This window comes from Neophocaena asiaeorientalis, unplaced genomic scaffold (genome assembly GCF_003031525.2).
Source record: "Neophocaena asiaeorientalis asiaeorientalis breed wild unplaced genomic scaffold, Neophocaena_asiaeorientalis_V1.1 scaffold291, whole genome shotgun sequence".
Classification (NCBI taxonomy): Eukaryota; Metazoa; Chordata; class Mammalia; order Artiodactyla; family Phocoenidae; genus Neophocaena; species Neophocaena asiaeorientalis.
In genome coordinates this window covers 1,892,540-1,906,279 of record NW_020172735.1, presented here as the reverse complement: position 1 = coordinate 1,906,279, position 13,740 = coordinate 1,892,540, and the positions used below count along the sequence as shown (strand labels likewise).

The 13,740-nt window shown below is 37.2% G+C and overlaps 1 protein-coding gene across 1 annotated transcript in view; it reads right to left on the bottom strand.

Annotated features, from left to right (window-relative positions):
- Positions 1 to 2,121: 2,121 nt before the first annotated feature.
- Positions 2,122 to 13,740, bottom strand: part of FH (fumarate hydratase) — a 38,475-nt gene continuing 26,856 nt past the window's right edge. The window contains exons 6-10 of the mRNA XM_024740485.1: positions 13,194 to 13,359; positions 11,861 to 12,064; positions 10,154 to 10,281; positions 5,020 to 5,173; positions 2,122 to 2,497 (exon numbers count right to left, since the gene is read on the bottom strand). Coding sequence (XP_024596253.1) covers positions 2,355 to 2,497; positions 5,020 to 5,173; positions 10,154 to 10,281; positions 11,861 to 12,064; positions 13,194 to 13,359 — 795 coding nt within the window. The 3' untranslated portion in view covers positions 2,122 to 2,354. The remainder of the gene's footprint in view (positions 2,498 to 5,019; positions 5,174 to 10,153; positions 10,282 to 11,860; positions 12,065 to 13,193; positions 13,360 to 13,740) is intronic.

The following is a 13,740-nucleotide window of genomic DNA, read 5'->3' as shown; positions in this document are numbered from 1 at the left end:
ATCAATGGATTGTTTTCGTCTCCATCTTGAAACATATTTACCTGGCGTTTTCGCAAGTACTTGACAGCCCCTCACCCCCATTATGTTTATCCAGCACAAATCCTTGCATACCCTGCTGGGTGTAGGTCATTCCAAGCCATGAGCACTGTGATCACTTAATGTTTCATTAACACTTTTCTGTTCATGCTCACATCTAAGATACCTCATGGTTTCAATTAATAAAGTCTCTGCAATGCCAGGATATAAATACACACAAGCAAACAGTGAAGCCTAACTAAACAGTGAGCATTTCCAGAGATAGTAGCTTTGGGGTTTACGTTTCTGTCTCACCACTATTGATATGTGGAGGTGGACAATTCTTTGTTGTTGGGGGTTGTCCTGTGCATTATAGGATGTTCAGCATCATCTCTCTCACCCACTAGATGCCAGCAGCACTCCTTCCTCAGTGCTACCAAAAATGTCTCTGGACATTGCCAAACGTCCCATGAGACAACACTGTCCTCAGTGTACAAATACTGAAGTTGATTTTCAGTACAACCCTCTCACAGGGAATCCTAAAACGCTTATGTAGGATTTCACCATAAAGCCCAGTGTTTTACTTCACTAACATCACACAAAGATGACTGTCAGCTCAAAGGATTCAATGATGGCTCATAATTCGCTAGGATATAGCAGATAGCTGTACAAAGACTGAGGCTACAAACCTGATCTGCTATTATCTTTATTACATAAGTGGTTATGTTTCTAGTTGAGCCCTCCAATGACAGCTTGTTTAGATTGAGGATGCCTGCTCAGGCAAAACATCATTCAGGTCCACAACTATAGAACAGTTGCCAGTTTGGTTATTGAGTTCCAGGCACAATCTGATTTTGTTTTATGATTTTTTCCAATAATTTTTTTTAAACAAAATAGGCTACAGGAAATCAAACTGCACAAGCATCACATCATCACCATGTGAAAAACACTGCCAAAAACAATACTGCATGGGTTAAAAGTAGATCCTATGGGCTCCATTAAAAGGTTTGAAATCCCTTTTACAATAAAAAAAGAATATCCACTCAAGCTTAAGAGATTATTTGTAAGAATATAATTTCATTTTTCATCACAATACTCACACAACTTTTAAAAATTGAGGTACAATTGACATAGAACATTATATTAGAATTTTAATTATTTTTTAAAAATGCTATATATGCTATCTTCTAAATACCACAGCAGCGTTGGTGTTAATGAGCCTAATTTTCCAAGAATAAGTATCAGGAGTAAGTATTCCTTTTTTTTTCTTTTTAAACACACTTGATAGAGTACTACTTACAGATGAGATGCTTTAGCCAGTGGGAATCACTCTCTTCATAATCCTGTTATTTATTATACATGTGGGAGGGGAAAAAAGAACAAATTGTTCCAACTCCCTACATAATTGAGGTTGGGTCTATTTTAAACAAAGCCTTCAGTTCCAGGTTTAAATCAACTTAACCTGGATCTCCCTAGAACTGCTAATTCAAAATTCCCTGAGGTTGTGTCAAATGAACTCCTGCTGAAAAATCCTCGCACTGAGAGGTGCACAGAGAGATGATGGGCAAGACTCACTCCCGTGACACCCTCCCTTTCTTTCCAAGCTTCCTGCTTGCACCCCTTATCCTTTTTAATCCATGTCCTATAATTCTTAACTCAGTCTTCCTAGGATAATTTAAATAAGATCAGGTGTGTGTGTCTGTGTAATTAGCACATAGGATATATATGTTTTAATTTTGTTAATCTATCCTATTTCCTTATATATGTGTACATATATATATTCCATATATATGCATGCATGTATGCATGACGCGTACACACATACAAACCACTCACAACCCCACTTAGGAGGGCAAATGCTTGGTCAGCTTATGCTCCCAAATCACAGGAAAATAAAAGATGTCTGAAGACTTAACTTGGGAATGAGCTAACAAGTACTTTTTTACTATAGGGGAATTTTTTTAAAACAAAAACCACCCCCAAAAATTACAACTCTTTAAAAATTGATATGGCTCTTTTAAAACATTTGAAATGGTAAACACCCATACACAAAACTCACAGATTCAACTATATAATATGAGTCAATTAACATAAAAGAAAAATAAGTCTGTTTTCCTTTTGATTTTATACATTTAATTATTTTATTTTACACTTTTAAAATTCATTTTGGACCTAGCATGTCCTGGCATTTTATACACTGACCAAACTGCTCTGCTAGAGACAGTCAAGTTCAATAGCAGTTTCCTTTCACATTTATCCATTTTTGTTTAAGAAATATAAGGAGTCTGTTTCACTTTTTATTTTATATGACAATAATTTTTATTATGAATTTATTTAAATCACTTTGGACCCAGCATGTCCTTAGGTTTTACCCACTCATCAAACTGCTCTGCTGTGAGATAGCCAAGTTCAATAGCAGTTGCCTTTAAGGTCGATCCATTTTTGTGTGCGGTCTTAGCAATCTTGGCTGCTTTGTCATACCCTAAAGAAAAAATTAAAAGGCGATGTAGGAGTTAATAGTGAAACTTGGTTTTCTAAAGCAAAAGGTAATCGTTATTATTTACTTAATGCTACTGGTCTCTTAAGTAAACATTTTTTAATCTTAAAAATATTTAGCAGTGGATTATCTTGATAGTTGTCATTTCTTACATGGACTAAAACCTTTACTTTTCTGAAGTAATACATACTTCCCTTTCTACAAGATTTGTCCCTAAATTAAAATTGCCCACTAACCCAGATATTTTCATAAGGCAGAAAATATATCCACATAGATGCATCTCTCTCGCGATATATATGTATACACATACACAAACACGCACACGCACGCACACACACACACACACACACATATATAATGGCACCAAGAGATAAAAGTATACATCTGACTAGTATAAATGTGCTGTTTCAATAGCATGCTTAACCAGAAAAATTATCTTTCTAACAAAGCATTAACAAGCTCAGTGCTGCAGCACTACAGAAAATACAGGACTGCACAACCAGGAACTATATGGTAAAGGGCTCTAAGAGGGAAAAGAGAGGAGAGTCCTCTCACAATGAGGGAAGGGCTGGCAGGGCTCTGAGAGATGAGCCTTCAGGGCTGCTTCCAACATCTCTCTCTGGTTCAGCACTCCATGCCCTGGCCTCCTTCCAGACATTACAAGGGTACAAGTTTTAGTATAAATATATACTTGTGCAAGAGATCACAGGTCTACTGTTTACTTCAAAGTTACTTGCTTTTACAGTTAATAAAGATAGGGGCAGGGCAATTCTGCAAGTTATCTCGGTTTAATGTTAACAACAACAAAAAAAGAAGGCAAAAACCAGAAAGAAGGGAAAAAACAAAAATGAAACCAGTGAAAGAGAAAAAAAAAAAAAAACAGAAAAAACCAACCCAGGATTAGAGGACTATGATCAGAGAGAAGAAGCCTGCTGAAGCAATATGATTATTGACCAAGCAACACGTTATGTGTCATGTGCAATTATCAACCACCTACAAGATGTTATGTGTAGTATGCAATTAATCTACCTATAAACATATTATGGACATAGTTAATAAAATTAATTTGTGAATGCTAAGCATGTTGAAAAGGGCATTTACTGGTCAGACTAACTTTGAGAGAAAGAATTCTCATGTCAAACCTTTGGGGTTAATATTAGACATTCTGTACTTTTATGTTAATAATGACATTAAAGTCTATGCATTATGCTAACCCTTTCAGTTCTCTTTCTTCTTCAAGCCCCACAAAACATGATTACCAATCAGCCTGTTATATATAAGCACAAACAGAACCCATGATGTGGAGTTGTAAGGCTCATGCTTTGTCAACCAGTAAGGTGTGGTTTGCCTACTTATCCTTGTATGGCCTTTACCTCACATTAAATTGTCTAAGAAAGACATCAATCATTCTGCTTTAGGAGTACCTCCAAATGTTTCTGTAACAAATTCTGAAGTATATATGTGATGAAACATTTCTCACATAAGCCTTTGGGTTCCTCTGTATATCTCTCCAGTTGAATGCTGATGTACAATTATTTCAAAAGAACCCAGTATTACTGTCAATCTTAATACTATTCCAAAGAGCAGATAGCATATTGGGCTCAGAGCTACCTGAAGCAGTTATATGAGCTCTAACTTTATAAGACTTGAAATTACAGCTTGACATGAAGCCAAGAATATAAAATCAGCCTTGAAAGTTCAGGATTATTGAAGTAAGACTGTTTTAAAACAGTAATCATATCCCACCAAATGACTGCATCATAACTTGTTCTAATGTAGAAAATCAAAGAATATGTTAATAACCTCAGCTCAGCAGTAAGGAGAAGGTGGGAAAAGGCTTTTAACACATTATAACAATGCAATGAATGCCTCAAAATCCATGACAAAACAGTGTATTTAATGGGGATCACTAGTCAATCTATAATCCAAGCTAACATTTTTGAATCTACATAATGAAATATTTATAAATCTGGAAAAGGCTTGCAACACAAAAGCCATGGTTTTAGACAAAATATTTGTATTTCCCCCCTTTCCCTATAAGCTATGCATACATAACCCTTTTTCTTTTAATTTAATCCATTTCTGAGTTGAATAAAACAACAAAAACAAAGTATAGTATAGCATCTAGAGAAGGTAGAAAAACGAATTCATTCAGTGTTGTTAATCAGCCAGTGCCACCTAGTGACATTAAAAACTGAGAGGACACTTAATATCTGAATTTAGCGTCCCACAGTATCTGAATTCCATTAAGATTAAAATAAGTTTAAAGTTCTACTTCTGAACATAGCACATTTCAAGTAAAATGAAGCATAATCAATCAAGATTTTGGAAGCAATATGATACCATAAAGGTTATATATATATAGCGTCTTTCAACACAATGTGAAATGTCTTAAGAGATTGTCCAAAAGACATCTGTCGTTCACAAACACTGATCCAGTAGTCTCTTAAAAAATTTTCAGCCTTTAACTGTATTCAAAATGACACTATTATTCTTTAAACACATACCTATATGAGGATTAAGAGCTGTCACCAACATTAGAGACTCATTCATTAGCTTGTTGATCCTTTCTGTGTTGGCCTGGATTCCCACCACACAGTTTTCTGTGAAGGAAACTGATGCATCCCCCAACAGTCTGGCTGAGTGCAACACATTTTTAATCTAAGAGAGAGAGACAAACTTATTAAGCCTAACTTTTTTCTTTGTTCAATAACACATTATTTGCGATTCATAAATGAGTATGTAATACAATTAACATATAGCACTCTTACAACCTGTAAGGCACCATACCCAAGAAAACAAATATGAAAGAAATTATAAACATCTGAGGGCACCCAAGTGCCCTTTTAAGAGGTATAAAGGCATGAATACAAATAAATAAAACACAAGATAGTCTGTGGTGTTATAAAATACAGGTATGGAATGTTAAAGAGCATAGAGGGAGAAATAAATTTCAGTTGTAGGAGTTGATAAAGTTTTATTTGATGGAGAGCACTTAAATAGCCAGAGACGGAAAAAGAATCTTCTATGCAGAAGGAAGAGAAACAAAGATGCAGAGGTTAGAAATTCAGCATGAGGAGATTGGTTCAAGATGGCAGAGTAGAAGGACGTGCTCTCAGTCCCTCTTGCAAGAACACCAGAATCACAACTAACTGCTGAACAGTCATCGACAGGAAGACACTGGAGCTCACCAAGAAAGATACTCCACATCCAAAGACAAAGGAGAAGCCACAGTGAGACGGTAGGAGGGGTGCAATCACAATAAAATCAAATCCCGTAACTGCTGGTGCGTGACTCACAAACTGGAGAACACTTATACCACAGAAGTCCACCCACTGGAGTGAAGGTTCTGAGCCCCGCATCAGGCTTCCCAACCTGGGGGTCTGGCAACAGGAGGAGGAATTTCTAGAGAATCAGACTTTGAAGGCTAGCGGGATTTGATTGTAGGACTTCGACAGGACTGGGGTAAACAGAGACTCCACTCTTGGAGGGCACACACAAAGTAGTGTGCTCATTGGGACTCAGGGGAAGGAGCAGTGACCCCATAAGAGACTGAACCAGACCTACCTGCTAGTGTTGGAGGGTCCCCTGCAGAGGCGGGGGATGGCTGTGTGTCACTGTGAGGACAAGGACACTGGCGGCAGAAAGTCTGGGAAGTACTCCTTGGAGTGAGCCCTCCCAGAGTCTAACATTAGCCCCACCCACCAAAGAGCCTGGGTAGGCTCAAGTGTTGGGTCACCTCAGGCCAAACAACCAACAAGGAGGGAACCCAGCCCCACCCATCAGCAGGCAAGTGGAATAAAGTTTTACTGAGCTCTGCGCACCAAAGCAACAGCCAGCTCTATCCACCGCCAGTCCCTCCTATCAGGAAACTTGCACAAGCCTCTTTGACAGCCTCATCCACCAGAGGGCAGACAGCAGAAGCAAGAAGAACTACAATCCTGCAGCCTGTGGAACAAATACCACATTCACAGAAAGATACACAAGATGAAAAGGCATAGGGCTATGTACCAGATGAAGGAACAAGATAAAACCCCAGAAAAACAACTAAATGAAGTGGAGAGAGGCAACCTTCCAGAAAAAGAATTCAGAATAACGATAGTGAAGATGATCCAGGACCTTGGAAAAAGAATGGAGGCAAAGATCGAGAAGATGCAAGAAATGTTTAACAAGGATCTAGAAAAGTTAAAGAACAACAATCAATATTGTGAAAATGAGTATACCACCCAAAGCAATCTACAGATTCAATACAATCCCTATCAAATTACCAATGGCATTTTTTACAGAACTAGAATAAAAAATCTTAAAATTTGTATGGAGACACAAAAGACCCCCGAAAAGCCAAAGCAGTCTTGAGGGAATAAAAAGGAGCTGGAGGAATCAGACTCCCTGACTTCAAACTATACTACAAAGCTACAGTAATCAAGACAATATGGTACTGGCACAAAAATAGAAATATAGATCAATGGAACAGGATAGAAAGCCCAGAGATAAACCCACGCACCTATGGTCAACTAATCTATGACAAAGGAGGCAAGGATATACAATGGAGAAAAGACAGTCTCTTCAATAAGTGGTGCTGGGAAAACTGGACAGCTACATATAAAAGAATGAAATTAGAACACTCCGTAACACCATACACAAAAATAAACTCAAAATGGATTAGAGACCTAAATGTAAGACCGGACACTATAAAACTCTTAGAGGAAAACATAGGAAGAACACTCTTTGACATAAATCACAGCAAGATCTTTTTTGATCCACCTCCTAGAGTAATGGAAATAAAAACAAAAGTAAGCAAATGGGACCTAATGAAACTTAAAAGCTTTTGCAAAGCAAAGGAAACTACAAACAAGACAAAGAGACAACCCTCAGAATGGGAAAAAAATATCTGCAAATGAATCAACAAAGGATTAATCTCCAAAATATATAAACAGCTCATGCAGCTCAATATTAAAAAAAACAACCCAATCAAAAAACGGGCAGAAGACCTAAACAGACATTTCTCCAGAGTACATACAGATGGCCAAGAAGCACATTAAAAGCTGCTCAACATCACTAATTATTACAGAAATGCAAGTCAAACTACAATGAGGTATCACCTCACACCAGTTAGAAGGGGCATCATCAGAAAATCTACAAACAACAAATGCTGGAAAGGGTGTGGAGAAAAGGGAACCCTCTTGCACTGTTGGTGGGAATGTTAATTGATACAGCCACTATGGAGAACAGTATGGAGGGTCCTTAAAAATCTAAAAATAGAATTACCATGTGACCCAGCAATCCCACTACTGGGCATATACCCTGAGAAAACCATAATTCAAAAAGACACATGCACCCCAATGTTCATTGCTGCGCTATTTACAATAGCCAGGTCATGGAAGCAACCTAAATGCCCATCGACAGACGAATGGATAAAGAAGAGGTGGTACATATATACAATGCAATATCACTCATCCATAAAAAGGAACGAAATTGGGTTATTTGTAGAGACGTGGATGAATCTAGAGACTGTCTTACAGAGTGAAGTCAGTCAGAAAGAGAAAAACAAATATCATATTTTAACGCATATATGTGGAATCTAGAAAAATGGTACAGATGAACCTGTTTGCAGGGCAGAAATAGAGACACAGATGTAGAGACCACACGTATGGACACCAAGGGTGGAAAGCAGCAGTGGGTTGTGGTGGTGGTGTGATGAATTGGGAGATTGGGATTGACATGTATACACTGATGTGTATAAAATGGATGACTAATAAGAAGCTGCTGTAGAAAAAAATAAAATTCAAAAAGAAAAATGTTTAGCGTGAGCTTGAGGCAATCAGTGAAATCAGGGCTTCTCAGTTCTTAATGATCACATTTTTTATGCTTAACAAAACAAATATTCCATAATCCCTTGAAAATAACCTTTCACACAGTATTTTAAAACAGTATAAAGTCAATTAGTTTGTTTTAGCAGTTTTTTTTCTTTCTGCTAACATTTCCAATATATATTAAGATATATATCCACATCCTAATCTCTGTGGTCTAAAATCCCAGGGTCTGAAAACCAGACTCCCAACAATGGCCTCTAGTAGAAGACACAGAACTTCAAGGTTTAATTTGATATTAATGACTTTGTTATATGGCAAATGTTGATTATCTTGACTTATTTTCTATTAAAAACAAAACAGACCTTTGTTTAAAAAAATTTGGCAAGACACTTATTGTTATGCACATATATTTGCCAGGCAGCTGGTGTTAACTGTTTGGAATTTGACCTGAAAGCAAATGCTTATCGGTCTGGGGCTTCCCTGGTGGCGTAGTGGTTAAGAATCTGCCTGCCAACGCAGGGGACACGAGTTCAAGCCCTGGTCCGGGAAGATCCCACATGCTGTGGAGCAACTAAGCCCATGCACCACAACTACTGAGCCTGCAAGCCACAACTACTAAGCCCATGTGCCACAATTACTGAAGCCCGTGCACCTAGAGCCTGCACCCTGCAATGAAGAGCAGCCCCTGCTCACCACAACTAGAGAAAAAGCCCATGCACAGCAACAAAGACCCAATGCAGCCAAAAATAAATTAATTAATTAAAAAAAAATTTTATCAGTCTGAGTTGTGCTTTGGTCTGTCTTCTTTCTATTTTCCACCAGAATGTACATTCCATAAGGGCAAAAAAAAAAAATCTGTCTTGTTCATTGTTCTATCACTAGCAATGAGTACAGTGCCTGACACAGACTAGTACTCAATAAATATTTGATGAATACACTGAATGAATACACTTAATATTTGTTATTTGCATATTCTTATTAAATTAAAATCAGACTTTACACCAGACACAAACTGGAAATAAGCCTCTAATATATACTTAGATATAACACTTCACACAAATAAAGGACCGTAAATGATAATAGCTCCATTATCTGAAGTTGGCGAAACTGGATAAAAGATGATGCCATTTTGTTCTGTCTTCAGAAAGATGAAGGAAAAAGAATAGATTGAGTGGACACAATGTTTTCAAGGTATGTGGAAGAGTAAAACCAATGGAAGAAAGCCTTGAGAAAGGGAAGAGAACTGGAGAGAAAGTGCTGAAGAAACCAAGGACAAAGAGTGTTTCAAAGAGCAACAAGTCAAGGTCAGATGTTAGTTGAGAGCCATGGCATGTCTGCTGGACTCAAGAGGTCACAAGTGCTACAAGAACAATTCAAACATAAGTGCAGGGGTGGAAGCCAGACTGCAGTGCAAATGAGAGTGAGAGTGGGTATTTCTTTAAAAAGGCTGAATTCAGAGAGAGGAAGAAAGCAGCAGCATGAGAAGGAGACAGGCTGGAAGGAGAGTTTCTTTTTTTTTTTTAACTGAGGAGACTGGAACTTATTTCTAACAATTGGCATCCCCAGTGGTGAGGGAAAAGAAAGAAACCTATACCCTACTTCCAGAATTTTTCTTCCTATTATAAAAAGCAAACCACCAATTACTTAAGCTAAAAGTCACCTAATTAAATATACAGGATTAGTCCTCTAACATTAACATATGTTTAACTTCCAACTGCTAGGTATATTATCCAAGTACCTAAAGAACTGTAGGAAACCTTAATGAAAGACAGAAACCAAGACAACTAGCTTTTGGTTAAAGACATTAAAAATCAAATTTAAAGCTTACCATCAATGGCTTGAAAACATTCAACTCAAAATGTCCACTGCTGCCTCCAATGGTAATGGCGACATGATTGCCCATGACCTGGGCTGCAACCATGGTCAGTGCCTCACACTGGGTGGGGTTCACCTTGCCTTCAAGAAAACCGCCAAAGAGAGAAATCACATCAAACACACTTGTGGCTTCAAATATGAGTTTAAGATTAGGTTTTATATCAAATAACCAAGAGAAGAAGGAAAACTAACTTCATTAAATAAAGACATATAATAAAGCAATGTCCCAACCATCAGTGCTGTTTAATGAAACAAACCATGTAGCCAGAAACTCTGAATCATGCAATGGCTAATAAGTAGAGTACCTACAACTACACAGTAAATATAGCTCTTTTCACCTTCATGTCTTACATGCACTCTAGAAATATTTATGGAGCCAGGCACTGAATATACAACAGTGAGGAAGAAGGATGCAGCCCCTGCCCTCACAGAACTCGGAGGCAAGGGAGAGAGAACTGACAATTATAATAGATAAGGGGTCAATACAGAGAAGTGCAGACTGCTATGGGAATACTTATAAAAGAAGCACCTCACCAACATCTGAGAGGCTTCCCAGAGGAAACTGATGTTAAGCTGGAATTTTCCTATTTGTGTTTCCAGAACCCTACCACCCTGTAACACTCCTCTGACAAGCTCAAGTTTGAACCGAACATCCCTGATTCCTCTGACAAGTACAAAGCAACACAGTGGGAAGATTAGTTCTTTATCTGTGACTCTGCATTTCTCTTTTTTAGGTAATCACCTTGAATTTGCAATCAACTGAACTCATGTCATTTTTCAACATGACATACTTTAAAATCAGATCTTTTCTCATTCTACACATGCCTAGATCTAAAAGAATCTGTAGTCAGGTCTTTCTTTTTCACTCTTGTCAGTTTTAGTCCAACTACAGAGTCCTTTATGAATCTAGACTCTGTCATCTGATGTACTGCTATTTCAACTTTATCTGCTAATATGATCAACACATATTCTCTACCTTCACCCTCAGTCACCAGTAAAGTGGTGAAAGGGCACAGCCCTTCAGCTTGCTGCCAAGATATCCCTCCAGTCTGAAGTCAACTCATTAGGCACTCCTTAAATGTCACTGTTCACCCAGCTACATTCATCTAACAGTACTGCCCACACTTCTCCACCGGATTCCATGAATATCAAGTGAGTCCACCAATGACTTACTGGAATCCAGACATCAAGAAAAGAAGGAAATCCAACTTCATTAAATAAAGTAAGACATATAATAAAGCAAGGCCCCAACCATATTTGTGGAGCCTCCCTTACCTAACTGGCCAAAACCTAAAGCAAAAAATGAAATAAGAGGCATTTGATATAATTCATCTTTATTCATCCCATGCAGATCACTTTAACAGCCTGTTTTAGAATTCTATTTGCTTTGGATTGTGAAAGATAAAACTATTACATATTTTCTAAGGTGGAAATCAAAATACATGCTGCTAACTAAAATTCTTTTCTCCTATATTGTTGGGTGATGTCCCCAGAAGTCCTGATCAAAAGCAGCCCACAAAGACATTGTGAAACAAGGGCACCACACATGTCCCTATCCACTTTGAGATCACGTTAAAACAAAAGCAGATATGCTTTGTAGATGAGAATGCCTGGGTTCTAGTCAAGTTCCAGTTCTGACATTTACCAGCTATGTGATTACCTGGCATGATACTGCTTCCTGGTTCATTTTCAGGCAAAATCAGTTCTCCCAGACCTGAGCGAGGACCAGAACCCAGAAAACGAATATCATTTGCAATCTTCATCAGACTGCAAGCGGCCGTGTTCATGGCTCCACTGAGTTCAACCAAAGCATCATGAGCAGCCAAAGCTTCAAATTTATTTGGAGCTGTGACGAAAGGCAAGCCTGAAGAAAAAATAATAACCTATATGAGTTAACAGGTAAAATTCAACATTTTTCTAATATCAGCAAGTTAAACAGAAAGTGCCAGTATATGAAAAGCAAAAAAAGAACAGAATAAAAATCTTACTTCAGAAAAAAATGCTTAAGACTCAAGTTTTGTCTACATTTCTTCAAGAAGTCCTAAAGGGGTAGAAAATCTGATGATGTTAGCACACTTAAAAGATAAAAAGAACAAGTACAATAAATGTTGAAAGAAATATAAAATATTGAAAGAAAAAACATTATCCTACTGCAAACACCTGTGTTGATGCCTGACTACGCTTGAGTAAAGAGGAAAAGTAGGTAAAATTCACTCTGCTTTATTCCACACTCCTTTCCTAGTACAATTTTCCCCCTATTTTAGGTATTCTATTCTCTTCTCTAGCCAGGACCCACAAGGTCCTCTGAGAGATTAGGGAGCCAGAATGAGTTAGACATTCTCAATCTCTTCCATGTTCAAATTTTTAAAAATCTACATATTCTAAACTCCATAATACAGTTCTTCTTGATTAAAATTTGATTTAAAAAAATCTCTGCTAGTAAGCAATAATAAGCATTGTATAATTATCTGTATCCTAACTCTCTGGTAATATCTGCATCTTAATAAGAGTTTTCTGGAGATAATAGCTCTAATAACAGTTATCATTATCAAGAGCACAGTACTCTACTAAAGGAAAGAAAATTCAAAAAGGTCATTAATTCAAAGAAATGTCACAGCATGCCATAGGAAAAAAAGAAATTAAGCCTGTCAATCTCTAACATATTTGTCATTCAAATGAATTTCTCAACCATCAGTTGATTCCTCCTGCTTTGAAAATGAGTATTCAAAACAGCTTTAAATGGAAAATAATTGAATACTACCAGATAGTAAGCAAATTAGCACTGACAGATTTTAATGCTGTATGAACTTACAGATGGAAAACTTTAAAAAAGCAAAAGGTTAACATTACAACTTCTGAAATAGACACAAAGTACATGTTTGATGGGAAAATATTATTTCTAACTTTAAATTTGTAAGAATTCAAAGCAGAAACACCCAGAAAAATACAGACTAGTATAATGGAAATGAGTAATAAACCGTGTTATCACCTACCTGTGAGTGCAGCCACTTTTGCGGCAACCTTTTCTGCAAAGCCAATTCTAGTATTTAAACCAGTACCGACAGCAGTGCCCCCAGCTGCGAGCTCATAGATTCTTGGCATGGCACCTTTTATTCTTGTTGTTGCATATTTCACTTGTTGAACATAACCACTAAATTCCTGAAAAGCAAAAGAAATTAAGGTGAGAATATATAATTTTCTAATGGCATACAAGTTACTCTAACTACATTAAATTCAAGTTTTTAAAAAACACGTTTCAGGTACAAAATTAGAAGCTACTCAAGTGGTAACTGTATTATTTGATTCATACAATAAACAAAGTATAGGAGAGAAAGAGAATTTATAAACCTATCAGGTAGACAATGCCACTGATAACATGTGGCCTATTTATAAACTAGTCTTTCCATAGAAAGCAAAGAAAAACAACACAGGACATTAAAAAAAAAACTTTACTAGATTAAATTATTGGTTTATTTGTAAATTATTTACTTTTTGGTGTATCTCAAACAACTCTGAGAAAGAAAAAAACTGAATCCCCTC